General features: G+C 47.7%; 2 protein-coding genes across 3 annotated transcripts in view; one reads left to right on the top strand and one right to left on the bottom strand.

The window, feature by feature from the left end:
- SCAF4 (SR-related CTD associated factor 4) overlaps positions 1 to 16,011 on the top strand; it is a 29,356-nt gene extending 13,345 nt beyond the window's left edge. The window contains exons 7-21 of one of the 2 annotated variants that reach the window (XM_033052262.1): positions 217 to 393; positions 610 to 710; positions 1,213 to 1,260; positions 2,329 to 2,437; positions 2,759 to 2,926; positions 3,549 to 3,634; positions 4,271 to 4,461; positions 5,407 to 5,507; positions 6,471 to 6,584; positions 7,266 to 7,422; positions 7,895 to 8,049; positions 8,816 to 8,978; positions 9,087 to 9,167; positions 9,250 to 9,438; positions 14,843 to 16,011. In XM_033052262.1, coding sequence (XP_032908153.1) covers positions 217 to 393; positions 610 to 710; positions 1,213 to 1,260; positions 2,329 to 2,437; positions 2,759 to 2,926; positions 3,549 to 3,634; positions 4,271 to 4,461; positions 5,407 to 5,507; positions 6,471 to 6,584; positions 7,266 to 7,422; positions 7,895 to 8,049; positions 8,816 to 8,978; positions 9,087 to 9,167; positions 9,250 to 9,438; positions 14,843 to 15,681 — 2,679 coding nt within the window. In that variant the 3' untranslated portion in view covers positions 15,682 to 16,011. The remainder of the gene's footprint in view (positions 1 to 216; positions 394 to 609; positions 711 to 1,212; positions 1,261 to 2,328; positions 2,438 to 2,758; positions 2,927 to 3,548; positions 3,635 to 4,270; positions 4,462 to 5,406; positions 5,508 to 6,470; positions 6,585 to 7,265; positions 7,423 to 7,894; positions 8,050 to 8,815; positions 8,979 to 9,086; positions 9,168 to 9,249; positions 9,439 to 14,842) is intronic. The other variant, XM_033052264.2, reaches the window with a different exon arrangement.
- Positions 16,012 to 17,825: 1,814 nt separating this feature from the next.
- On the bottom strand, positions 17,826 to 21,172 carry SOD1 (superoxide dismutase 1). Its single transcript, XM_033053354.1, has 5 exons — positions 21,053 to 21,172; positions 20,531 to 20,624; positions 20,070 to 20,139; positions 18,609 to 18,723; positions 17,826 to 18,318 (listed from the first exon to the last, which is right to left on the bottom strand). Exons 1-5 carry the CDS (start codon positions 21,125 to 21,127, stop codon positions 18,208 to 18,210), a joined length of 465 nt encoding a protein of 154 aa, XP_032909245.1. The 5' UTR covers positions 21,128 to 21,172; the 3' UTR covers positions 17,826 to 18,207.
- Between the last annotated feature and the right edge of the window lie 5,239 nt (positions 21,173 to 26,411).

Below are 26,411 nucleotides of genomic sequence, written 5' to 3'. Positions count from 1 at the left end.
TTGAAGGGACTACTAGATTTCTACAAGATTTTGCCACCAGAGTATTTAAAAAGGGACTCCTGGTCTTGCTGTAAATGCTCCACAATTCAGTTGGGTTGTTGGTGTGTTCATCCCCTGCCACAGTCTGTATTGACCTAAAATTTATATCCTACAACTCTTTCAATACTTGATGTTTATATGAGAATATACACTTAAAACAGTTTTACATTTCTGTAGCTCCAGCAAATCCTGCAGACCTTCCAGCAGCCTCAGAAGCCCCAGTCACCGGTCATAGACAACACTGTGATGGCTCAGGTTCAAGCTATTACTGCTCAGCTGAAAACTACAGCAGCACAGCCCCCAGAGCAGAAAGCTGCTTTCACAGCACCTGAGCAGAAAACATCATTTGACAAAGTAAGTCTTGGTTTGCATTTTCTGGAGCTGAAGAAGACTGGTTTTGGACAGTTCTTATTTTGTATTGGAATACAGATTTCAATTTTTCCCCAACTCTGACCTTGTCTTTAGTTTCAGAGCTTACATATGTTGTAAGAGTGTGATAATAAAGATATTTTGGCTGCCAGTTGTGGTAAGACACAGAAAAAATAGTTGTCCTGATGTGATTTCTTTCAGAAGCTGCTAGATCGGTTTGACTATGATGATGAACCAGAAGCAGTGGAAGATTCAAAGAAGGAAGATTCAGCTCCTTCCCCTTCAGTGTCTCAGCCAGCTTTGTAAGTTCTGTGTTGTAATAAAACTAAGAAATCTTTGTCCTAAAATATTTTTAGGTTAGAAAGTAGATTAAAATTCCAGGTTAGTTCAGTGTTTAACTGCTGCAGTCCAAATTTAAAACCCTGTTAAGAGTTTTTGGTGGGGTGATTTTTGTGTCTCGTTACTTTGGTGGTCTGGTGTAGATCTGCATTTCCTCATTGATGGAGGACTGTTTCTGTAGAGAAGAGCTCAGTTTTGGTTGCAAGATGAGTTCCATGTTTTTACAGTACAACTGAGGATGTCAGGGCATCCCTGGATCAGCTGGATTGCTTTACTGGCTGGGGAAAAGCTACTATTCCAAACATTGTGTTTGTTTAAGTATTCAAGAAATGAAAATTGGCTTTACAGTTTTATGTTGGCAAACATTCCATCCCCGCGCAAGCGAGCTCAGGCTCCTGTTTCCCTTTTGCTATGCATTATGATAAAGTCTGGAATGACATGACTACATCCCAGTTTTTTCCACAGGACCTCTCTCTCATTCAGTGCACAGGCTGGATGGTGCTCAATGCCGGGGTTAGTCTATATTTCTTTTTTCCCTGCTTCAGTACGTGGCCCCATGTCTTACTCTCTGTATCTGCATCTAAACCTGCTCTCAAAACCAGAAGCACTAACTCTGTCATCAGCTTTCTGACTGTGTCTCTCACCTCGAGCACTTTATGTCCACCAGTAGTAGTTCATTGGAAGGAAATGGCTAGGATTTGCCTTAGAATGCAGGTGGAGCTCTGCAGTACAGAAAGGTGAGGTTGGTCAAGCATAGGCACTGCTTGTGTCTGCCCAGCTGGAGGCTTGTGGGCATGTTTATGTGCTGCTGGTAGTGCTTCACGGCCTCTGTCCTTAGTGCCTCACAGCTGTGCAAGGTGTCCCTGAGGGTGGCATTCCAGTGCTCCCAGTCTGGGCACACAAATACTGATCTGTCCAGAATCTTCTCAGAATTGTCTTCAGACACTGCAAAGTTCCATTTCCCATCGCCATCAAAACCCTTTTTTCCCCTGAAATCCTGCTGAGTTTCTTGCACAGGCTGCATCCTGCAAGCAGGTCCTGTTACCTGCACCAGGCCTCCAGAATTCCCTGAGCACTGTCCATTCTGTGTGTTGAATCAGGAAGTGATGGGCATCACTGTAATCCTCCTCTGCCCTATTTCCTCCCAAACCCAAGTGTTTTCTTACAGCAGAATTTCTTTTCCTTGAGGAGAAAAGCACTGCTTCTTCTGTTCCCAAAAGAGGAACTGCAAAGGAGGAGAATTAGCCTAAGGCAGAAAACCTTCCTGAAGTGTTTCTGTAGGCTGAGATCTTTAGCAAGCTCATATAAGTACAGGGGTGAGAGAGGCTCTAACCTTTGTGTAGCATCTCTTCAGATGTGAAAGGACTACTCTTAGACTGGAGAAAAGATCAGGAAGCCACTCTTTCTTCCTTTTCTTTTTTTTTCTTTTTTTTTTTTTTTTGTTTGAAATGGGATCATAGTAAAGATAATTGTTCTGTCTAAAATAACAGCAAGAATGTGTAAATGTGCATAGAAATCTGTAAAATAAAGACAAATCAGTGCACCTGCTGACTTGTCTCACCAAAATATTCCTGGTTTTAGTGGGTTTCCAGGAGAAGGCATGCAACAGCCAGTATTTCCTCAGCTCCCAAATATGGATCCTTTTCAGCAGCGGATGATGGGAATGCAGCAGGATCCAATGCGGCACCAGGTAACCCTTTTCCCTTGTCTCCCTGCTATGTTTTCAGTCTTTTGCTGTTTTCTTTGGTGCAGAAGGAAGGAAGTGATTTTCCTGTTGCTGAAGAATAAATGTGGCTTAGCTCTCCATCTTCCCAAAGAAACGTATTTTTCATGTCTGTCCTAGTCAGGCTTTGAAGGACAAGACTTACTTCTACACCCAAATGCTTAGCCTGCTTCATCTTTCCCCCATCTTTTGTTGTGACTTTTGAGCAGACATAAAACTTAAACCTCCTGGGAAAGCAAGTATAATTCCTGCTGCTAGCTGGAATTCTGTGTTTTTTCTTCTCCCAAGGTGCCGCTTCCTCCGAATGGGCAGATGCCAGGTTTTGGTCTCCTGCCTACCCCCCAGTTCCCACCCATGGCTCAGCCAGTGATGCCTCCAGCAGCACCAGTGCAGCCAACTTTCCAGTCTCCCTTCCCAGTCCAGGCTGAACCACACCTGCAGAAACCCCACCAGCAGGTGAGCAGCCCTTGCAGTGAACAGAGTTAAATGCTCTCATACATGTCTTTCCCAAATGTGTGTGGATTGTCCTGGAGCAGAAATTGTCAGGATGACCAGGACACAGCTGGGTATGAGGCTGGCTCTGCTGGGAGACACTTGGAGAGCACCAGGATTTATCCCTTTCCTGTCTCCAGCATACTTCAGGCTTAAAGTAGTTTCTTATAACATCTTGGAGAAAAGTTACAGCTTTTCTCCAAAGATCTTATTTTGCCTGGGATCTTGATGATGGAGCAGGATCCACTGACTGACTGACCTTGAGGAATAAAATCATATTTTGTAGAGATGCAGGTGGTGCTGAAATGGAGTAAAATGTGGAAAACCAATCATATTCAAATGGAAAAGGAGAATTATGTAAATTATTTCTATGATGTCTTTTCAGTGGCTGTATTAAGTACATGCAGTCCTGGACACTCTCCCTGCTAGTGGCCACAGAGTGAAGCTTTTGAGTCACGCTACTTTTTAATTTCACACATTTGAATATTCAGTGTATTTTCAGTGCTGTTAATTTTAGTCTGAGCATAAAAAGAAATAAAAATGCTTGTGCTGGTCACCCATAACACCTGTCAACTTCACGTTTTAGGATATGGAAGTGGAACAGCCACCTATTCAGGAGGGAAAACGTCATGTTTCTGACAGTAGGAAATCAAGATCTAGATCTGCATCAAGGTAAATGTGTGAAAGTTATTTTAGTGCAGGAATGGAAAGCAGATTAGAGGTTCATACATCCTAGAGTTGCTAAAGTAATCTCCCTTCTGGGGAAAATATGGTATCTGTGCACTGAGAGAGAGCAACTTCCATGCCTGTCGGTCCAGAGTAAATTTTAGGGAGACAGAATGTGTTAGTTTAATTTTGCCTGTGCTCTAAAAACACTAATGAAAACATTTATGATCTGTGACTCTGTGTGTCACTGAGCCCGTGTGTCATGTCCCAGCTGACCAAGCAGATCTGGCTCCACTCTGTTGAGTTGCAAGTCATCCTGTTCACCAAGTTCCACGTGATTTGTCTGAAGGCTTACAAGGTCTTCCACACCTTGAGTGGTTTAGAACTTGAACATGGTGTAAAAAACAATTTCAGTGGCAGAATTTATTTATAACCTTTTTTAGCCATTTCTTTGTAAAAACAATAAACACTGGCCTCGTTTACGCACATGGAAGTGTTAAAGTGGACACATTTTGGATGGTCAGCTTCAAGATAGAATTGGTAGATGATGAGAAATTGGCAAGTAGAGGGAACTCTGGGTGTTTAAGCGAGGCTGTGTGTCACTGTGGAATGCCAAGCACTGAGCATGGCTCGTTCCAACAGGTCCCCCAAGAGGAGACGCTCGCGGTCGGGCTCGCGCTCCCGGCGCTCGCGGCACCGCCGCTCCCGTTCGCGCTCCCGGGACCGGCGCCGGCACTCGCCCAAGTCCCGCTCCCAGGAGCGGCGCGAGCGCGAGCGGGACAGGGAGCGCCGCTCCAAGGGCCTGCCCCAGATCAAGGCAGAGACCGTCAGTGGTGAGTCTGCTCTCCTCCTGCTCGCTTCTGTGACTCTGCATGTTCCAGCAATGCCATTTTCTGGGTGATACTTCCAAGGTTTTTCTGTTCCTTGGATTTAATGCTGCTGCTTGTGGTTTCCGAGGCTCGTCCAGACAGAGCAAAAATTAACTGCCTTGTGATTCCTGGTAGGAATTTCACCACACTTTCCTGTACTTCCTTTACTCTTAATAGATGGTTTAGCATTTTTGGAGTGTCTCCAAGTTGGAAATATTTTGGCTGTAAAACGAGAGAAGGAAAAGCTAAAACCCCATGTTTTTCTTTTCCTTCCTTTGAGACATAGAAGGTAAAGCAGACTGAACAAAAAGGATTTGAGTTGTTTGTAAATTATTACAGTTTTTCTGAGTATTCAGTCTTGTGAATCTCTCCAACCCGAAGGGGAGCTTTGACCTGGAAAACACACAGGCTAATGTTTGGATTTCTGATATAATCCTGCCTTTGCCAGTGTTTATAGACCAAACATTGTAGTTGTCTTCTGAATATTCCTTGGGAGTGTGGAATCTTCTCTGACCCCAGAGTATCAAGTAAAATAAAACCATTCTTTCTTACATGAGAGACAAAACTGAGGCATTTTAAGAGCCACAAGTGACAGTCCCAGGGGTGTAAAGGCGTGCAGAGCCCTGGTAGCTGTTCAGTGGAAACTGCCTGGCAGTGCTGTGAGATGTGCTGCTGCCAACACCTTTCCCATGGTCTGTCATGTTGGCTGTCAGAGTTTGCAGTTCTGTGTCTCTCGGGTAGAAAACCTGGATGAGTGTTCAGTGTTGCTGCAGTAATCTGCAGACTGGGGCATGCATTGAGCTCTTTTCCTACCCTGGATTCAGCATGGGATAAGTGTTGGCTGTCTGTCCTGTGAGGAGCTTGTGTCAGCGATGGCTCTGACCCACCTGTGCTAACTCTTGGTTGTAGTTTGCAGTACCACGCTCTGGGTGGGACAGCTCGACAAAAGGACAACTCAGCAGGATGTGGGAAGTCTCTTGGAGGAGTTTGGCCCCATTGAGTCGATCAATGTGAGTAGAAGGGGTGCAGTGTGAGCTGCTTTGATATGCCTGGGTGCAGAACATCTGTCTAGGCTGCTCTGAGGCAGACTTCTTTCTGATAAATTCCAAAGAGCTGGCTTCTCATTTCCTATGTGTTGTGTTTTCAGTGTGTGCACTCAATTCATGTGCCTGACTTGCACACAATCAAGAAGGGAATTTTATACTTTTTAACATTTTTATACTGCTTTGGTTTCCTGCAGCATAGAAATGCTCCTGGAGTAATACAGAAGATTATCCCATTTTCATAAAAATCTTGCTTTCTCTGCAGGATAATGGCTGCAGAATTACATCCCATGCTTCTGAGTTTCTTGGCTGCTTCATTTTATTTGATTATAGGAGTGTGGACTCTTCAGCTGGTGTTCCTGTTGCTCTTTTGTCATTTTAACCATAAACACAGAGCACTATTGATTTATTTTGCTCTCTTTCAGAATATTTTATATATAAATTATAGCTGTTCCAGTAACTTCAAAAGTTTCAAACAAACAAAAATAAGGGACTAATTTTCTTCTGATTCCCAAATTTTATAAAAGAACCTGGGAGTTTTTTCCTCAAATTCACTACAAATAAAAATTATTCCAAATCTGCAACTAGAACCAAACACGGAGGTGCAGCTGGCAGAGCAAAGGGGGATGCTGTTGTGCATTCCAACAAAGTAAATAATTGCTAGACATTAGAATTTACATGAACACTATTGTTCAGCAATTTGAAGGGATTCAATATGCAAAAGTCAGCTGTGTTTTAGAATTTTGGAAGTTTTCAGAAGTCGCAGAAGTTTTAGCTCACTAGAAATGGGAATTTCCAGAAGATACTGGCTTTCTTAAACTAACATTCTTCCATAGCCCCTGATGTCCCAGCTTGCTGTAACTGAGCATTTGGGTGTTGTTCACTGTTTGTTACCTGCAAAATGAACTTTTTTTCTTAAACCCCACGCAGATGATACCACCCAGAGGATGTGCCTACATTGTCATGGTGCACAGACAAGATGCCAACAGAGCCCTCCAGAAACTGAGCCGAGGCAACTTCAAAGTCAACCAGAAATCCATCAAGGTACTGCCTGGAAAACATCAAGCTTTCCAAAGCTGCTGTAATTACTGTCATCCTGTCTCATCTAGGCTTGGGGTATTTCAGACTTGGATGTGTTCTGGAGATTATATTCTGTAAAATTCTGAAAAAATACGTGTGTGAACTGGATTTTGAGTTATTGTTCCTGGTCTATAGTGGGATTAGTGTATCAGTTTTCCTTGAAAGATTGCCAATAATTATCAGTTTAAACAACAGAAATGGTGTCTTTTTGCTCATTACAGGGGACTGGCAGCCTGTGTTTCTTGTAGCCAGTTATTTGTCTCCTATCAGAGTTTCATTACTTATGATAATCCTACAGAGAGTACTAATAAATAAGGAAATGCACATTAATTAGTGAAGTTCTTCCTTCTGTAGAATGTCAAATTAGTGTGACACTGTCCTCCAAAGGGAAATGGAATTAATTTTAGTGCCTGGGGATCATCAGAAGCAGCTGGTTTTATACATTTTTACAAACAGTGTGCAAGAGTCAAGCCAAGGAATAGGAACTAAGTCTGCTTTAAAAAAAAAAAAAAACCTTCATGGTTTTGTAGCTGTTTCACTACTGCTTTTTACTTTTTACTGTCAAATGCTGTTTTGTGAGAATGAAATACTCAATCCATTAAAATGGAAACGTTTTGCTGACCACTTGTATTTCCCACCCCCAAGATTGCCTGGGCTCTGAATAAAGGAATAAAGCCAGACTACAAGCAGTATTGGGATGTAGAATTGGGTGTGACTTACATACCATGGGACAAAGTCAAACCTGAAGATCTTGAAAGTTTCTGTGAAGGAGGAATGCTGGACAATGAAACCCTTAGTCCAGGTACAGTTACTGCATGTTTTGTTATTGAACCTTTATTTCAGGGTTTGGCCATTCTGTCCAGTTTACCCAGTTAGCTGGGGATTAATGTATCTGTGCTCTAATTGTAGCATCTCGTCATGCTGAACACACAGAAATCAGTTGTGTGTTTTAAACAAAAATGTAATGAATCATGAACATAATATCAGTGTGCTCCAGTCCTCTCAGTGCTTTTCTCTTTCCCAGAGTGCCCCCTCACTGATCCCTCTTTGTGCTTAGCTGGCTTTTCCCAGGAAGTTCTGACATACAACAGGAGCTATTTCTTCCATAAATTAAGTTTAAAACTATATTTGACATTTCTCTTATTCTGCTACAATTCTTTATAGCTGTATTCTCCTTTTCTTTATTTGGGACTTGAAGATGTTGGGGTTTTTTACAAATGAGTTTTCAAAGCTGCTTGTCTGATCCATGTCTTTTGGCTTTTTGTTTTGGACAGAATGGAAGGGAATTCCCAAGAAGTCTGAGAATGAAGTGGCTCAGAATGGAGGTGCAGAAGCTGCACACAATGAACCAGTGTCACCTATTCCCAAAGCTTTACCTGTCCCAATTCCTGTTCCCATGCCTGCACCAATAACAGTACCTCCTCCACAGGTGAGAGTTGTTCCACAGAAATAAACAAAAACTCACTTCAGAGAATAACTCGGGGAGGGAAGGAATGGCATGAATGGTAACTCTGTTCTCAGTCACAGAGAAATTACTGCAGTAGAATCTTTGTTATAGAAGGGCTGAATTGCATCTTCAGGTTTTGCAATTGGCTTGTTTTTGTTATTTGTTTTATTAATTATTGTTCCTCCAAAAGCTTTTCTTATTGGCAGACATTCCACTACTTTTATATCAGTAGTTTCTTGTCAGTGTTAAAATAGTAGAATCCCTTTAATCAGAGCTAATGTAAATTCAGAGCTTGATATAAATCAAGAAATACAGAAAAAGGAAACACCAGTTACTCCAATGTGCAAACTCCTCAGGTAGTGAAAAAGAGACAAGCAGAGGTTTTTAATTGCTCTGAAGTTGTGAGCATTCCAGTGGGTCCTGTCTGGAAATGGATCATGCTGGGTGGAAATGAATCCCAGGCACTGTGTGACGGGTATGTGGAGGTGAGTTGCTGACGTGCATTAGTACCCATTTAGCACAGAGGAAAATTTTTCTCTAATTACAAAGGCAGACAGGACTGGTGTTGGTATTTCCAGTGATGGGAGTTCCTGGAGTGCTCGTGGATCTTTTGTGCAAGTCTCCCCTTGTTGCAGAGGAATTTGAGGTTGTTGACATGTCCCGTGGAGCTGGACAGAGATCCCCAGCAGGACAGAGAATCATTGGGGCACCCTTAGGCTAACCCATCTCTCCCCTTCCTTTTTCCTAGGTTCCCCCCCATCCATCAGGGCCTCCCGTGGTTGGTGCACTCCAGCCCCCTGCTTTCACAGCACCTTTAGGGATCCCCCCTCCTGGATTTGCCCCCGGGGTGCCGCCGCCGCCACCGCCTCCGTTCCTCCGGCCCGGCTTCAACCCGCTGCATTTACCTCCAGGTTGGTGGGGTGTGCCAGCCCGGGGCCTGCTGGGCCCACAGCTGCATGGGGGCTTGTGCCAGGGGGTTGCACCAGAGGGACACTCAGGGCTCTCCTTGCTTCTTGTAGGATTCCTTCCTCCCGGGCCACCGCCTCCCATAACTCCTCCGGTCTCTGTCCCGCACACTCCGGCAGTGAACATCCCAAACTGTAAGTGTTGGATCCTGTGGAAGGCAGGGATCCTGCAGGGATTGCTGGCTGGTGTTCCATGTGTCCTTGCCTTGTTTCTCAGCTACAGCAACTGGTGGGAATGAGGACACTACCAAGGAGTCATCTGTAGGAAATCCCATCCCAACAGTAGTTTCTGGAGGCAGAGGGAATGCTGAAAGTACTGACACTTCCAAAATCTATGGCACTGTTCCACCTCCTCTAGCACCTACCAATGTCCCTGCTCCCGTCACCCAGGCTGTTCCACTCCTCGGTAAGTTCCTCTTGTGGAAGTTCTGCACTTCATGGTTCCCTCCATGTGAAATACCATTTTGATTTGGCTGCTGACTTCCAGTCCAGGAAAAAGGGAAGCACATTTGTGAGATTTGTGTCCTACTGTTGGCTTTGAAATCAATTTTAGAGGCTTAATTTTGCACAAACAGTCAATGTTTTTTACTGTTGGACATCTGTTTTGGGAAGAAACAAAGCCATGATGTGTAAGTTACAACTTCGGGTGTTGTTCACTTTTAACAAGTGAAGGTTTATACAGTGTAGAAAACGAATTTACAGCAACACATCTATATGATATAGGAGCCAGGTTTTAGACTCAACTATTACATAAATAAAATTAACATGGAGAAAAACTATTTTTGGTAGTATTTTTAGTATTTTTGAAATTTCCAAGGATAGGTTGCATTCTTGTTATGTAAGGAAATAAATTGTTTTAATAGAAGAGAAAACCAAAAGCTTTTAGTAGCCCTTCAGCAGGACAGGTTTATAAACCTTTATAAGAAGGTATTATTTAAATATTACCAAATGTTTTTTTTGACTAGTAAACCCAGGAGAATGGGTTTATATTTTCCTAATATGATAGAACCTTGGTCAGATTTTGAAAGGGAGTGTGAACTGTTACAGAGCTCTGCGAAATGCTTATTTTATGATGGCCTTAGATGGGCCAAGTTCAAGAATTTACTCAAGAGACTTGTTACCTGCAAATTTTAGTGAGATTACTACATTTATGGGATTTTAGGCCTCTACCTGTAGCCTAATGACAGCCTAAGAAATGAATGAAAAAGCTAATTTTGTGTTAGTGGGTTTCTGCCCAGAATTTTCAGTGATTGCTGAGGAAAGTCAGAGATTTGTCTCCCTGAGAGTTCACTGCTCTATTGGATGTGAGGGCTGAATTTTCCATCCATTACTAAGGATTTATGGATCCTTCATGTTGAAAACTTGACAGAAGAGCCTTTCAAAACGGAGACAAGCTTAAGAAACTCTGTGGTGACACCGTGGAGTCAGGGAATTTTGTTAGGAATTTCAGAAATTCACACCTTCCTGCTGAATGACACTTTCTGTAAAGGTAGCACAGAGTTTTGGACTTTCACTGTCTTGGACAGCATAATTTGCACTTCATATTCCAGGCCTTTGGAACATATGAGGCTCCTCTGCACTTTGCTGTATCTCTGCACACAAAAAATGTTTTACAAAATGAAGACTGAACTAAATTAGACACTCAGATCAGTTCCTTGGACAGCAGCTGCTTTTTATTCTTAAAAATCCAAGGAAGCTGAATTTGAGAAACCTGGAAATCAAGAACTTGTCTCTGCTTTTGTTTACTCCTTCACTGAGTGGTTGAGGCAGATAAAGTTCTCTATGTGGTCAGAGTGAGTTCTGTCAATGAGGGGAGGGTTTAGAGCTCACAGAGCAGTCCTGGAGTAATGGCTGAGATCTGTGTGTTTGCCTAAAAGCAGCAGCATTTGATGTTGGGGAGTGTCCAATTTCAATAAGTTATTTATGATCAAGGAGTTATGTGAAACCCATCCTGAACATTCTAGAGTTGCAGGGCACTGTTCAGTTCAGAGACAGGAAAACCAGAGGAAACAGATGATAATATTTTATGTGATCAAAGAGAAAAGGTTACTATCAGTTGTCCTGGCTTTTTCAGTAACTTAGTACTAATTATACTCTTCTTAAAAGTACTTGGAGGCACTCTTGCATCAAGTGTAGCTCTGCATGTGGGAGGCCAGAGGGTGTCCTGGGAAGGATGAGGAAATGTTCTCAGGGTACTTGGGCAGGATGGGAGAGCTCCTGCAGCAGGCTGGACTCAAGGGATGAAGATTGCTGGGAGGAGGCTGTGGGAGAGATCCAGACTTGTGGCTTGGGAGCACTTCTATAATCCCTACAAAACACAGGAGCTCTTTAATAACTTTTGTAACTTCAAAAAGTGCTGCTTTTCTCTCTCTAGGTTCAGTTTTCTGTGGAAGACATGGTGCAAGTAATTCTGAAGGGATCATTGTAACATTTCATACCCTTTCATAAGTTGTGTCTCAACTCCACTGATTTCCTTTGTGCCTCCCTGTAATTCCTTCATCCCTTCCAACCAGGACATGGTTGTGCTTCAGAGTGATGCCTTTCAGACTTTGGGTCTGGATTTTTGTACTTTTTGCTAAAGCCCACTGTCAGGTTGTTGTGATTTAGTTGTTCCCTTGACCTCATTCTCTGCTGTTACACCTTGTTGTAAATGGGAGCAGGACAATCCAGGCTGTGATGGCTTGGTGAGTGTGTGCTCAGGGAATTGGGAATGATCTGCAGAGCAAGTATTTGTAGGCTCATTTTGACATGTGCCTGCTGCAGGAAATGACAGCCTTTAAATCTTTTGAGATTGGCTCACGTGTTCCCAGTATTGAGCAAATGCTGTGGCTTGGGCAAGTAATAAACTGCAGATGCTGTGTTTGGAATACTCAGATTTTGTGGTCTGTTATCCTGATGAAATACACCCTGTTGCAGTTGTAGCTCCTGTTCTAGAGCGCATTTTACCCAAATTCTTTCAAGGATCATAGCATGTAATCAAAGCTAAGTTATTCTGGAGTTCCCATCAAATTTGGCATTCACTTCCTAGTGTGAGCTCAGTTATTGCTTTTTACTCCCCTGGTGGTTTGTTCTGAAGTGATTTTTATAATCTGCATTAAATGATAAAACAAAATACAGCATTCTCTGAGCTTCTCAGAGTGTGACTGTCCCAAAATGTTGAAGTCTTTTGGCAAGATTTTTCAACTGGGACTCATATTTAGGCCCTTCAGTTCAAGCTTCTTTCTTCACAGTCTTGACTTGCTCTGAAAGATTCTGGACCAAACTCCAGCAAAAACCCACCAGACTTGCAATATGGTCCCTCTCTCAAGAATTCCCTGGCAGTTTATAATGTTCTAGCTGTAAAATGCCACATTCTCCACTGGAGAGCATGCAGATTCTTGGAGAACAGCAGTGTCGAAGAGGAGTGAAAACCTGCTGCTGTTGTGCTGGATCTGTGAGCTTTTGGCTGGTTCCATGTGTTTCCTTGAGGTTTGTGTGCTGGGACAGGCAGAAATCACAGAGGTCCACGTGATGGGAAGTGATTTGAAGGGTTATGAGTTACTGGAACCACTTAGTGAGCAGAGTTTGTGTAAGAGCAAATCAGGTGTGTCAGCACTGGTGACCTGGGAATTATCCCAAGGGAACGTAGGCTTTTTCCAGCTGGGAGAGATGATCAGATCTGGATCACAGTGGCATGGAAATCTGGCTTCATACCTAATTTATCAAAGCAGTGAGGATGGCTCCTGTGCCCTCTCTGGACAGAAGATACTTCAGGCCAGCCTGAGCACTTGGGCTGTGTTGTAGGCGTCAGGTGATGAAACTTGGGACGCTTTGGTGTGTGATGGTTGCTCCTCTGAAGCCAATAAAATCTTGTGAAGGTGTGGTTTTACACATTGGGACAGAGGTGTGAGGGAACTGGCTCCAGCAGGACAAGCTAGGTCAGGAAATCACCTCAGGGGTTCTCTTGGAGCTCAGGGAGTCCATACCCAACTCAAGAAACTGCTTGAATGTCAGGTACTTCCTAAACCAAAGGAGGATTTTAACTTGCCCCAGCCATGGTGTGTGTGTCTGTACCATGAATGTCCCTGAGCATTTTCAGTAAACTGGGATGTGTTTCTGGACAGCTCTTTAGGTTTGTAGTTGGTGCCTGATTTGTCAGCAGAGTGAGGAAACTGCAGTACTACAATTGCTTTAGCCTTAGCTAAAGGGAGTTGATATTTATTGAAGGGGGGAAAATGTGCAGCTCTCCAGCCAATGCAGTTCAGAATGAAGGTGTTCCAGGTACCATTATGTTGCTTCAGTGCTGCAGTTTGTGTAGAAATAAGGTTGAGAAATTAAATGACTTATGTGAAACTTCCTCACCTCATGTTCATGCTCTTGTAACCCACATCTGCTCTGCTGCTTCTGAGCAGAAGCATAGACTTAACTTGAGCTCTTTAGTTCTCAGTTATTCTGCCTTGTTCTCTTCTTCTGGGGAAGATGAAAAGATGGTTTTACCAACAAGAATATCCCTAAAAGTCAGAATTCCTGGGAGACATCATTAGCTATGAGTCTGTCCTGTCATATCTGTAGTTCTACCACAGGAGGAGTTTAAACTGGGTGATTACAGACCTGGTTATTGACCAGGAGGGGGGAAGGCTCTGCCTTTTAGAGAAAGGGGAAAATGCAGGGGAAAAAATGCTGTTGGTACTGGAGCATTTCTCTGAGTGTGACCTGTAAAACTGTGTCTGACACTTGTCAGGCAAAAGGAGAGGATATCATGGACTGGAAGGTGTCACACAAGTCTTCTCACTTGTAAAACACAACTTCCAGTATGAATTTAAAGAGCACTCAGGTGAAAAGGTTTCTGTCAGAGATGTCCCTAAGAGTCAGTGGTGTGGTGGGGGCAGTACAGAAGGCTCAGGTCTGTCTGGGGACAATGCCACAGCCAGAGAAGGGAGGGATGAACACCAGGGCAGCTGAAGGGGAGCTTCATGGCTGCTCATTATGCTTTTGCTGAAAAGTGCAGTTTCCTCTGCTGACACTAATTCCAGCAGGAACTCCCACAGTATTTCATTCTGGTTTTACCCAGGCAGGGGCTTGTTTCTAGGGCAGGAGGTGCTGGTGAGCAGGAACAGATGGGAGCAGTGTGAGCACTGGACAGTGCTCCTGGTTCAGGCTGGGGAGGCACTTGTCCTGGGGTGGGAAGGCCTAAGCTGGAGCTCAGAATTCCTCCTTCCTTCTGGCTCGTTGTGTTGGTGTCTGGGAGCTTTGGTCTGAGCTTTATCCGACAGTATGTTTGGAGAGGGAGTTTTTTTTCCTCCTATAAAGAACTGGAAAATAGTTGGTGGAAAAAAAGTCAGGAATGACCTCTTGCATTTCCTTTTAGTTTGCATTGCAAGGTTTATTTTACTGAAATGAATTTTTGTTGTGTCCCTTTTGTCTGGAATGGCAAACAGAGCTGTGTTCCAGCTATATTCCAGCCTCATCTCTGCTGCCTGTGTGTGCGATTCTCTTGCTGATGCTGTGCAGCTCCGGAGTGTTCAGCTGCTGTTTGTAGCAGAGGGAAATGTTTGAATCCGGCTGGAGGGCGTGAGGTGTCTTTCCCTGGAAGGAAGGGGCTTTGGCTGCAGTCGGATGGGCAAGCAGGAGGGGGAGCCCTGAAGGAATCCTGTGGGATCGGGGGTTAGTTGCTGCCCTGGGCACAGGCATTGCTGTCAGCAGCACACCACGGAGAACTCGGGAAGCTCCGCTCCAGGTTCTGGAGTGCTCTTTTCCTGGGACCGAAAGTTACGGAATCGCTCTGTGTGCCCTCCTGCCCGGCTCTGACTGTCCCTTGTGTGTTCTTGCAGGCACCCAGGGCGTGGCCCCGCCGCCGCCCGCGCCCGTGGTGGGGCTGCAGACTCCGTCCACGGGGCTGCTGGGCGCCCGGCCCGGGCTGATCCCGCTGCAGCGCCCGCCGGGAATGCCGCCGCCGCCGCCGCTGCCGCGCTTCCCCATGATGCCCCCGCGCCACATGCCGCCGCACATGATGCACAGAGGGCCCCCGCCGGGGCCCGGCGGCTTCGGGATGCCTCCCCCGCACGGAATGAAAGCGCCCTTCCCTCCGCCCGGCCACTTCGTGCGGCCCGGGGGCGGCCCGGGCGGCGGCGGGCCCGGCGGCGGCCCCGAGGAGAACAGGGACGGGCGGCAGTTCAGGAACGACAGGCAGTTCACGCCCAGCAGAGACCAGGAGCGGTTCGGGAGGAGATCCTTCGGGAACCGGGCGGAGAACGACCGGGAGCGCTACGGCCGCGACGAGCGGGAGCACGAGCGGACGGGCGGCCGCGACAGGCGAGACTGGGGACGGCGCAGCCCCGAGCGCGACAGGCACAGGGACTCGGAGGACAGGAGCAGGCGCTCCAGCAGCCACCGAGACAGGGAGAGGGATTCCAGGGATCGGGAGTCTCGTAGAGACAAGGAAGAAACGCGCAGCAAGGAAAAGGCGGAGGTGACAGACAGGGCGGAGGGCGACAAAAACCACGAGCCCCACGGCAGCAAAACGGAGGGCGCGGAACTCGTTTCAGAACTGGCTGCAGGAGACGCTGAACCTGCGGGTGTGAAACCCGCGCCAGAGTCAGCGCCCGAGGCTACCTCATCCCTGGAACAGGCGGACAAGGACACGGGCTCGGCGGCCGAGGCGCCGCGCTAGGGCCGCAGCCCGGCCGGAGCGTGGAGCTCGAGTTGTACAGTGCTGTAAATCCGCTTCCTTCCGCCCCTGCGCCCCCGACGCGGGGCACTGTGAGCAATTTGATTGCTTCCCTTCTATTTAAAATAGCCACAACATAACATAAAATACTGAAGAGATGATTAAAATATTACCCATTTTTGCTGTAACTTTTTTAAAGTTTTGACTTTAAAAAGTTTACGAATCAGAAGTAGAAGTGCTTTCTATTTTTTTTTTAATTTAAGAAAAGGTAACGGTGAAAGCTCCTCAAAACAATAGGGATGTGTTTTTAATAAACTCTATTTTCGTAACAAACTTTTAACGTGTGCTATTCTTCCTACGCTGCACTGAAGTGGAAAAGGAGTGTTCAGCAGCCTAAAGTTGGAACTGTTAATGCTGTACTGGAGTCTAAATTAGACTGGTTTGGTTCTGTTTGTTAAAGGAAATCCATCTGTTTGTGTAGCGATTCACAGAAGTGAATTTTTATTTGTAACAGTCCTCTGGAGTTTCAGATTGCTGCATTTTAATGAGCTACTTGACCACCCTGGGTAAAAGTTAGTTTTAAGATGTTAATTGCAGAGTTAACTGTTTTAGTGTTTGCAATGCAATCCATTCTTTGCTTTATTTTTTTTTTCCCTCTCCCCCCCCCCCAGCAGTTGGTTCTGTGGTTCCCGTTTCCCTTCATTTGCCTTTTTTTAAGTGGTGACACCTTCAGGCACAGACCGTCTGCTCTGATGTTCCAAAGCGTGTGCTGGGCTCCGCAGCTTTTGTACTCCTTGGGAAGTGAGACCTCTCGGAGGCACAGAATTCCAGTCTGACTCTTGGGTGGGGCTGGACAAGGGCTTGGCCCTTCCTCCATGGAGATGGGGCTGCTCCTGCAGGACACCGGCCCCTCCTCATCCTGCTGGAGGTAGGTTGTGCCCCCTGGGCTGGGGAGAGAGAGCAGCTCCTGGTGTTCCTGGGTGTGGGGCCACCTCCTCTCCAGAGCACTTCCATGTTCTGTCGGCTGTGCAGCTCTCCTTGGCTGATCCCTGGGGTAGGGACACTTGGGGAAGTTCAGCCCACCCCACGTGGCTCAGTGCTCCCCTAACCCCAGCAGCACCGGGGCAGACCTGTACGAATCCTGTGCGTATTCAGTGGTTTTTTTCTTCTTGCTATAGGTGTGTTCTTCCTTTAGAGTTGGGGATTTTGCCCCAAGCAAAGGGCAGCTGCTTCCTTACATCAGTTCTTTTTCACAGCTGCCCTGCAGCAGAGGGAATTGTCTCTGGGGGAGGGAGAGCGGGGAAGAGCCACTGTGGGGCTCTGGGCTGGGGAGAGGACATCTATTTTTATGTTCTTGCAATAGCAGAATAAAGAGAGAAAGAACCTGTTTACAGATTGTAGTGACCTCAACTTCCATGTGTTAAAACTCGTGTCCTCACTGGTGGTTTCATGTTGGGCTCATGGGACATTCCCCTGTGCCACACACAGAGGTTTGAGCCTTGGGAAAAGCTGCCCCAGGTCTGGAAGGAGGGTTTGTTTAACTGAGAACACCTCCTTAAAGAGCTGGAGACAAGAGATAGAAGGCTGCTCTGTTCACATAAATCCCACCCTTATTCTCTGCCTCGGTAGGGATTTGAAAGCAGAGCCTGGAAAACTGCAACAACTCTTTACCACCTTCTGCAGCAGTGCCTGTGCACAACTCTCAAAGCATCAGCCCTCTGGAAGAGGCACAGGGAAGTGAAGACTCAACACAGTGGTCTGGCAGCCAACAGGGAACGTAAGTTCAAAGTATTTTTACAGTATTCTTGCTATACTACCCAGTTCTCTTAGTAACGTGCCTCAGTGGAAATGGGGTTACCTGTAACTACAGCCTGCTACTTCCATGAATCTCCTGAAGAACAGAAGAAAGGACCATCGATACCAGTCCTCATTAAAGTGACTGATTTTCTCTATTCAGATAGAGAGACTCTGAAATCTGTTTCAGGACACAGAACAGGATGGAGGTTGGCACTGGCACACAGTGGTCACTCCTGGGATACTTCCTGCTGGATGGAATTCAACCACCCACCTGCTGAAGGCCAGGCCCCCTTTCCCAGCAGGGGCAGGTTTGGGGTGGTTCCCTGTTCACAGAAAGCCAGACCCAGGTGTATCTGCCCAGAACATTTATTACACAAGTTTGAAGCCTACAAATGCTGCCCCTGCCCCAGGAGGAAGCCCTGGCACACCTGGGAGCTGCTGCTCTTTGCCAGAGCCAGGGGGGCTCATCCAGGGTCTGGGACAGGAGCACAACTCGCATCTTCCCTCACAGCAGAGATGTGACACGGAATGGTGACAGCAGGAGCGTGAGCAGAGACCACAGAGCCGTTCCGTCAGGAACACTTTAATTGAATGTACATCATACAAAACTCGGTCAGTCTCCAGCGTGTGAGTGCTGCTCGGGATGCAGAGGAGCAGGAAATTAATGACAAATCTTGAGCTGGCACGAGGAAGGGCAAGAGCAGCAATGGAAGAGCACTGCAAGTAGCACACTTAGCTCTTGGCAATCCCAATCACCCCACAGGCCAGGCGGGGCCCTGCATTTCCAGTTAACTTGCTCTCGTTGTCTCCGCCTCTGCCCAGGTCATCCCGCTTCTCGTGCACCTGCAAGGGAATTGAAGGGACCTTAACTGAACCAACTGTGGATCCAGTCATCACTGCTCCTGGTAGCAGCAGCACCACCAGACTAGTTACACAATGCCAAACTGACAGCCCTGCTAATAACTCCCAACTGGACCTGTCCAGGGCAATTCAGGCACCCACAGCAGGAAGAGGCAGAGTTAGAGAGGGACATCTCCAAGGGCTGGCAGTGAAGTGCCATGCTAAGACGCAGAGGAAGGGCTGTAAATCCCCTCTCCCTGCTCTGGAGTTTCCCAGGGCCCCTGGGCACTCACCACCATGGTACGGCCGATGATGCAGTGTGGTCCCGAGAGGGAAATGACAGAATCCTGGATCTCCACCTCTGCCACGCCTCCCTTGGCAGTCACATTGCCCAGGTCTCCCACGTGCCTGCACAGAAACGCGGAAAACTCAGAAAGTGGCCTGGACTGAAAGCTCTCCCAAGGGAAGGCTGGGAGTTCATGTTACAACACAACAAAGGCTCCCAAATCCAGTGGAACAACCTTTCCTGCGGACTTAGTGCAACACTGCCACTGTTCTCACAGCTTTTGCTGTCCATGACAGCTCAGCTATTCCACAGGCAGCTGCAGGCTTTTGGTTTAAGGAGGATTAGGAAAAGCAGTTTGTCAGGCAGCAGGTCAGAGGCAATGCAGGAACTGCTCCGTTCCAGCCACTACCAGGGATGATTATTTCAGTCTGGCATTGCCCCATCGCTTGGCATACTGCTCTCCCACACAGCTTCTATCAGAGCTACATCTCTGCTAAGGCTTCCCTGGAGAACTGAGCCTCGAGCAGTGGACTTTGGATATTCTGGTGTGCTGTGTCCTGCACAGCTGCCCCAAGCACAGCATTCACTCCAAATGCAGCTGATCCTGTGCTGTCAGGCTCCTCTGTCCAGATTCGAACATGGAATACCGACACATCCCTGCTGGGTGACCAGCCCAGGGTTAACCACCAGCTTTTAACAGAGATTCCTTATTTTTAATCAAGCCCTATAGAACTGGGTTAACGGCAGCCCTCCCCTGAGGAATTGTTAATTTAAGCTTCCAGGAAGCTTCAGTCCAATTGTTTCTGTACGCTGATAAAAGCATGATCCACTTTTTGCACCCCTTCCTAAGGAACTCCCCTGCCTACAGCCACACCAGGAGCAGGATCTGCCAAGGTTCCAGAAGCCACAATGCCCGTGAAATCCCAACCTTTAGCCCCAAGCAACGGCTGCCAGGGCCCCCGACACACATTTCATGCTGTGTCATGCAGGAGCTGGCCCACATCCAGAATCCAGCTCTGCCCAGCCTGTGGCTCAGGTGGGATTTATCAGCCCCACAAGGAACGCTCATGTGAACGTTGCCAGGCTGATCCTGATGCCAGGCTGGTCCCTGGGCAAGGCCAGGCTGCCTGAGCCCTGGTCCCAGCTCTGCTTCCCAAACCCAGCACACACAGCCACACCACTTCCTCTGGCACCCACCCAAGGGAGCTGGGCTGGGAGAGCTGCTCCCAGAAAAGAGACACTCTGCTGAAGCACAGATACCCAGCATCAGCCCCTCACTGTCCCCCTCCTCCCAAGTCATGACAAAAACAGAAAATGCCCCCAGGAGAGTATTTCACACCATACTCAGAAGAGAAACTAACTGCTGGAGTTACCAAAGTGTGTAAGTGACCCTGGGAGCCCTGCAGGAACTACCAGGGTATTTCTGGTATGTCCCAAGCCCCCAGCAGTGTCCGTGCCCTGGACTCACCTCTCAGCATCGCTGGGACCCCCGTGCTGCTTCCGCTCGGGGTTGAAGTGAGGGCCAGCGCTGGTGCAGCCTGGAACACAGCACAGTGTCAGAACGGGATCCCAGGATAAACCTGCAGCTCCCACACCGCTCCCAGCCACGGCAAACAGCTCCTGTGCCGTGCCATGCCCTGCTAATCCCCTGGAGATAAATCACCTGCTACACACTTACAAGGCCCAGGCTCACCCAGCTTTCTTATTTCATAACTCGGGTTATCCAAGCGTTCAGGTGATTGCCTGGTATGTCAGCCTTGACCACCAGCCTCAACATGCTCAGAGTACATTATCCAAGAACCAATTCCTCAGGAAGGGTCACGATTTCTCGCAGGTATTTGCAGCCGTGAGACCCGAGCTACTGCTGCACCACCACGAGCAGCTCCCGAGAGCCGAGCAGGCACTTTGCAGCCCGGAGGGACATCTTACCATTGGTGTTGTCACCGAACTCATGCACGTGGAAGCCGTGCTCTCCATCGGCCAACCCTGTGATCTTCCCAGTGACTTTCACCGGCCCGTTACCCTTCAAGGAGAGATTTATCAGCACAAGGACTTTGGCACCGCACGGCCCCGCGTCGAACGAAGGTGACGGAAAGCACTGGAGGCCCCGCCACGAGCCCAGGGCAGCACTCATACAGAATGTTTGTGTCCGTTTAACGCCCTCAACCACATTCCTTCCCCTGTTTTATCGCCAAGCGCAAGGAGCACCCGTTATCTGATGGGCCTTCCAGAAAGATCCCGTACTTTCACAGGGCAGCGCGGTGACCCCGCGGCCGCGCTCCCTGCCGACCCCACGGGCCGGCGCAGCTCCGGAGGGCCGCGGCCATTTGGAACCGCGGCGCCCTCGAGCTGAGCCCGCCCCGCTGCCCACGGGGACGAAGATAAACATGGAGATCCGGGGGGCTTCGGACCCGCCGGGGGGCGGTCTCGGCGGCCCGGCCGTGCCCTCACCTGCTGCTCGAAGTGGATGACGCCCTGCACAGCCCCCTCGCCCCGCATCACGCACACGGCCCGGACCGCCGCCATCTTGTGCCCGCCCCGTCCGCAGCGCCCGCGGACTGCGGGCAGGCCCCGCCCCCGCTCCCTTTATATAGGGAGGGCGGGCGGCTCCGCGGCCAATCGCGCTGCGCGCCGCGCGCGCCCCGGCCAATCGCGGCGCGGGGAGGCGGGCGCGAGCGGCGGCGCTCTCTGGCGGCGGAAGGCGCGACCGCGGTCGGGTCGGGACGGGTCGGGACCGGGATGGGGATCGGGACCGGGATGGGGATCGGGACCGGGATGGATCCTGGGAAGGGCTCCGAGGGAGCGGAGACGGCGATGCTGCTCACGGCACCGCTCGCAGCTTTGTCCCCGGCCGTGCCGAGGGGACGGGCGGCACCGCTGTTTCCCTGCCGTGCTGCGGCCGCGCTGGGTCGGTGCTCGGCTCTCTGCAGCAGCTCCGCGTTTGTTTCAGCAGAGCTGCTCTGCCATGAGGGTGTTTTGAACTTAAATCAGAATGAAAGAGTACCTGGGCTTCAGGTGATCGCGGAATGGTTTGGGTTGGACCTTAAACTCATCCAGACTCACCCCTGCCATGGCAGGGACACCTTTCCCTGTCCCAATGTCCAGCCTGGCCTTGGGCACTTCCAGGGATCCAGGGGCAGCCACAGCTGCTCTGGGCACGCTGTGCCAACCCTGCCCACCCTGCCAGGGAACAATTCCTGCCCCAGATCCCATCTGAGCCCACCCTGTGTCACTTTGAAGCCATCGCTGCTGTGCCCCGGCTCTGCAGGTGAGCTCTGACCCGAGCTCAGGGGCACAATCCCTGCCCTGCTGCCCACGGGGTGTTTTATTAATCTCTGTGACTGAGGCATGAACCACTTAAAGCCCAGGTAGTTTTAATTGACTTGTTTGGGACCTCATCAGGCCAGGGAAGGATGCAGGGGAGTCGTGGGTGTTTCACACACCAGCCCCACAAAGGACCCGAGTCACGGCTCAGGTGGCACTACTGAGGCAGACATTCGTGTGCTTGACAACACCAAATCAGGTGCAAAAACTTGATCCACATAAATGCGTGGGGACTGTAGTTTAACCCTGGAAAGGTGCTGGGAAGAGAGCCAGGCAGAGCTTGTTATCCAGGAGGAACCTTGGCAGGGTGAGATAAACTCCTTGGAGTGCCTGGAGAGCAGGCTCAGTACCTTGGGAGGGAACTCGTCTGTGCTTGTGGCACAGCAGCAGCGCCCTTCCATCAGGAGGGGAACTTCAGTGCCCTCCAGGTGGCCCTTGGTTGATTTAAAGAGGTCTGTAAACTTTTATTTTTTAATGGAAATGTCTCACTTCTCTTTATTACTCTTCTCACCCCTCAGGGCCTTCTCTTACTTTTAGTCTGACCCTCAAATCTGCCCTGATGTTTGGGCAGGTTTATTGTCTCCTCCCTGCGAGTGAGGTGCAAGACCTGCCCTTCTTCACATCCCTGCACCAATGTGCCACCAGCAGAGATCCAGATGTGTCCGGTGTCTCCAGAGGTGAAGGGAAATAACCCCAAGCAATTTCAGAGACTGATGGTGCAGGCAGTCAGTGCCAGGACTCCTGGGGTGCCCACTGGGGCAGGGCTCAGCTGGCAAAGCTGAGCTCAGAGACACCCGGAGCCGTGGGGATTTCAAGGACTGACACAAGAATTCCTGCAGAGAGAGGTCAATGGTCTTACACAGCTCTTGGGAGTGTTCTCTATGATCCTTTTCTTTCTCAAGTACAGTGGAAATACCCCGGTATCGTTACTGGTGTGCTCAGTCACATCAGCGAACCAGGGAACCGGGTTTGTTTTGTTTTCTCCCACATACTTCTCTTTAACGCCTTTATTTTCTTAAATCTCTCCAGTAGGCGATAAAATCCACCCCCACAGTGCATCTGAGCGGGGTGTTTGACAGTACAAAAATCGTCATTCGACCCTGTCACTTCAAATGGTGATGTGATTATTTTGTTATTTGGGGTATCAACGCAGGGAGACGAGAGAGAGAAGATTTGCTCCTTACCTGCCAGTTTAAAGGCCGAGGAAATTAAATTAAATTAAATTAAAGCTGTGCAGAGAGCATTTAATTAACTTCTCATTAAAATGTGACAAAGTAACAAAACATCCCAACCCCTAGGTCCTGCAAAAAGGTGCCCTAGGGCAAGGATGAAGCGCTCGACGGAGCAATTTCTCAGTGAGATTTCACATGATTTAAAACAGGAGGGAATTTTGAGAGTTGTGCTTCCCGTGGCAACCACACATGCGGTGCAAATATCCAGCATTTCCTGCTGGTGATGATTCTCCGGGAAAAGCAGGAGCTGAGACTGGAATGTCCATCTCACTCTGGGAGCCGGAGCTGTGTCCTGAGCAGGACTCTGGTGTCACCAACTCCTGATAACCGGAGTGCCCATGGAATTAAAGCCTTGGCACGGAGCAGGCGAGATTAAAACCAGCGCTCACTCGGGGCTGAGCTGAGCTTAATCTTTGTGCTGCCAGTCCCTCCCCGAGCTGAGCGAACCCGAAACACGAGCCTCGGAGGGCAGGGTGAGTAAATGTTGCTCAAGAACTTTGTACCTGGTGCGAGCTGCCAGGGCACCGGGCTGCCCAAGGTCTGCCCAGGGAGGGGTTATTAATTATTGGTGCTATTGCTGCTGCTTGTGCCAGGGCACAGCCTTTACAAATTCCAAACGACACTGGAGCCTGGGCGTGTTTCCTCGTGGAAACAGCCAGGGAAGGCAGGATGGGGGGAACAGGGATTCTGAGCATCGCCCAGCGTTTGCAGAAACAGCAATCTGCACAGGGGATGAGTGCATCAAACTGAAACTGAGCTGCACTTTTAAATGGCTTTTAGGCTGTTAACCAGAGCATGGAAACATCCCTTCAGGAACTGGCAAAAAGACAGAATATTGTCCGCAAAGCATATCTGAAAAGTGCTGGGTTTTTGAGATTTTGTTTTGTTTTAAATGAGAGTCTCTCAAAATGTTTGTGCACTCAGGAATGTTATTTTGGCCCCTGAAAGGCACCTAAAGGAATGCAACCAAAACACTGTGTGTCTGTGTATAAATACAGAGATGTATTTACAGGATATCCATTTTAAAATATCAACTTGGATCAAAGTCAGCAAAGCCCAGAGAAACCCTGTACCTTGTCATGTTTGTATAAATGACTGGATGAGGATTTCATTCACAGCCATGAGAAATAAAAGCTTGGTCTTGGATTTTATCTCCAGGTTTTGATTTGTGAAAGTTTAACTTAGAGTGGTAACTAAACTAAACAGAAAGCTTTGCAAATCCCAGCCCTCGTGAGCGTGTGCCAGAGGTAAGATCCAGGTGAGATCGTTGGGATTTGTTTCAGACACAGACTGCCCTGCATTCTCATTTTTGCCACTTGCACGGTTCGGTGGCACAGCAGGTGTCAGGACAGCCGAGGGTGAGGAGGTTTGGATTTAACCCAGCTCTGTTGGGTGATCCTTGAGATGCAAAGTACAAAACCACGGGGAAAATGCTAATTAACGCACAAATGGAAAATAAATGCTACACCAGGGTAAACTACCCTGTTTCTGCAGGAAAGCAGGAAGGACAACCAGAATACAACAGGCAGGTGTCCAGAATAACAAAGATGTGGTTTTATTTGGAGTTTAAACACATGGTTTCCTCTCTGGGAGCTCTGGCTGGGGAGGGGTGAGTTCCTTCACCAGCCCCACGCTGGTTTGTGGAGCTGTCAGTAAAACGAGGCCTCGGGGTGCTGGTTTAATACAAGCCATTTATAATAAGTGGGAAAATGCACCAGCCGTGTTTTCATGGCGTTTCCCCAGCCCTGTGGAGTACTTACCCATTAATATTTGTGTCTCCAGCCGTGCCAAAGGGCCGAAGGGCGCTGCAGGAGCCAGCCTGCAGACCTGGCACTCACCGTGCCACAGCCTGGGCAGAGCTGGGCAGAGCTGCCCTGTCCCCAGCCAGAGCAGGGTGAGCTGCTCATCCCCTAAGCCTGGCCTAAGGGATGATCCTGGCTAAGCCACGCTGGGAAGGGCAGGGATTTCCTGGCCAGGATCACTCCAGCACACCGTGCTTGAGGCACAGTTCAGGGGCAGCTCTGCTGGGAGCTCTGCCACAAGGTTCCCATGGGCAGGTGCATTTTTGGGTATCACTTCAGAGACTGAGCTCTAGAACACAGTTTATAGGGAAAACAGAGGTAGGGAAGGGAAAATGTGCTTAAAACAAGCTAGAACCAACATTTAAAATTTGTGGCATTTTTATAGGCTACTTTTTGAATCTTAATTGGGAAAGTTCTTTTATTTTTTTATGGTTAAAGAAGTTATTGATTGTATCTGTAACTGTGCTTGTATATAGTTGAGAGCTAAAGACATTATTCTGAGCCACATGAAGTGCATCTATTATTAATTTGTGGTTTTGGTCTCACAGGGAGGGGTGGGTGTAGAATAAATGAAAAATATAAATATAAAAAATACTTCAATATAGATTAAGTGTTTTATTGTTTTTTTTTTAATTAGAGGCAGGGGTTTTTATAAATAATATTAATAAATATAAATATATGTAAGTACAAATATATATAAAATATAAATAAATATGTAGTATTTAATAGAAATAATATAGTATATATTGTAGTATATCATAAACATAATATAGATATCTAAATATAAATTACAGATATAAATATAAAAAATACAAATATAAAAATAAATTTAAATATAGTTTAAAATAAAGAGGATTTTGTTTCTATGTGGTTAGAGGCCAGGATTTTTTATAAATAATCTTTAAAAATATAAACATACAAATATATAATATAAAGATACAAATATACATAAAATAGAAATAAGTATTAGTAATATAAAGACATGTATATAATAAAAATATATTGTATATATGTTATAATATAAAATAAATTTACTATATAAAATATGTATAGATTATTAATATGAATGTAAATTAAAAATTAAAAAAATATATAAATTTATAAATATATCTAAAGGGAGTGTTTTCATTTTTATTTGGTTAGAGACAGAGCTTTTTTAGTTTTGGTCGGAGTTTTTTTGGGCATTCATTTAGGAGGATTTTTTAAAGGATCGGGACTCGGTGCTTTTTGCCCCCCCCCCTCCGGTCTGTCCCCAAAGCGCCGCAGCCCGGGCTGAGTTCGGCGGCAGTGTCGCCGCCGTGTGGACACAGCGCGGTACTGCAGCCATTCATGGAGGCACCGCCGCTGCTGGGTGATGGCGGGGCCGTGCCGGCGCCTGCCGGAGCTGGGTTGGACTGACACCGCGCTCCAGATGGCGGCCGCCGCAGGATCCCGCGCCAGAGGGAGGAGTCC

Source organism: Catharus ustulatus, chromosome 2, assembly GCF_009819885.2.
Source record: "Catharus ustulatus isolate bCatUst1 chromosome 2, bCatUst1.pri.v2, whole genome shotgun sequence".
NCBI classification, from domain to species: Eukaryota; Metazoa; Chordata; class Aves; order Passeriformes; family Turdidae; genus Catharus; species Catharus ustulatus.
Note: the sequence above shows the minus strand (reverse complement) of the source record. Positions and strands in the feature narration are given on the sequence as shown.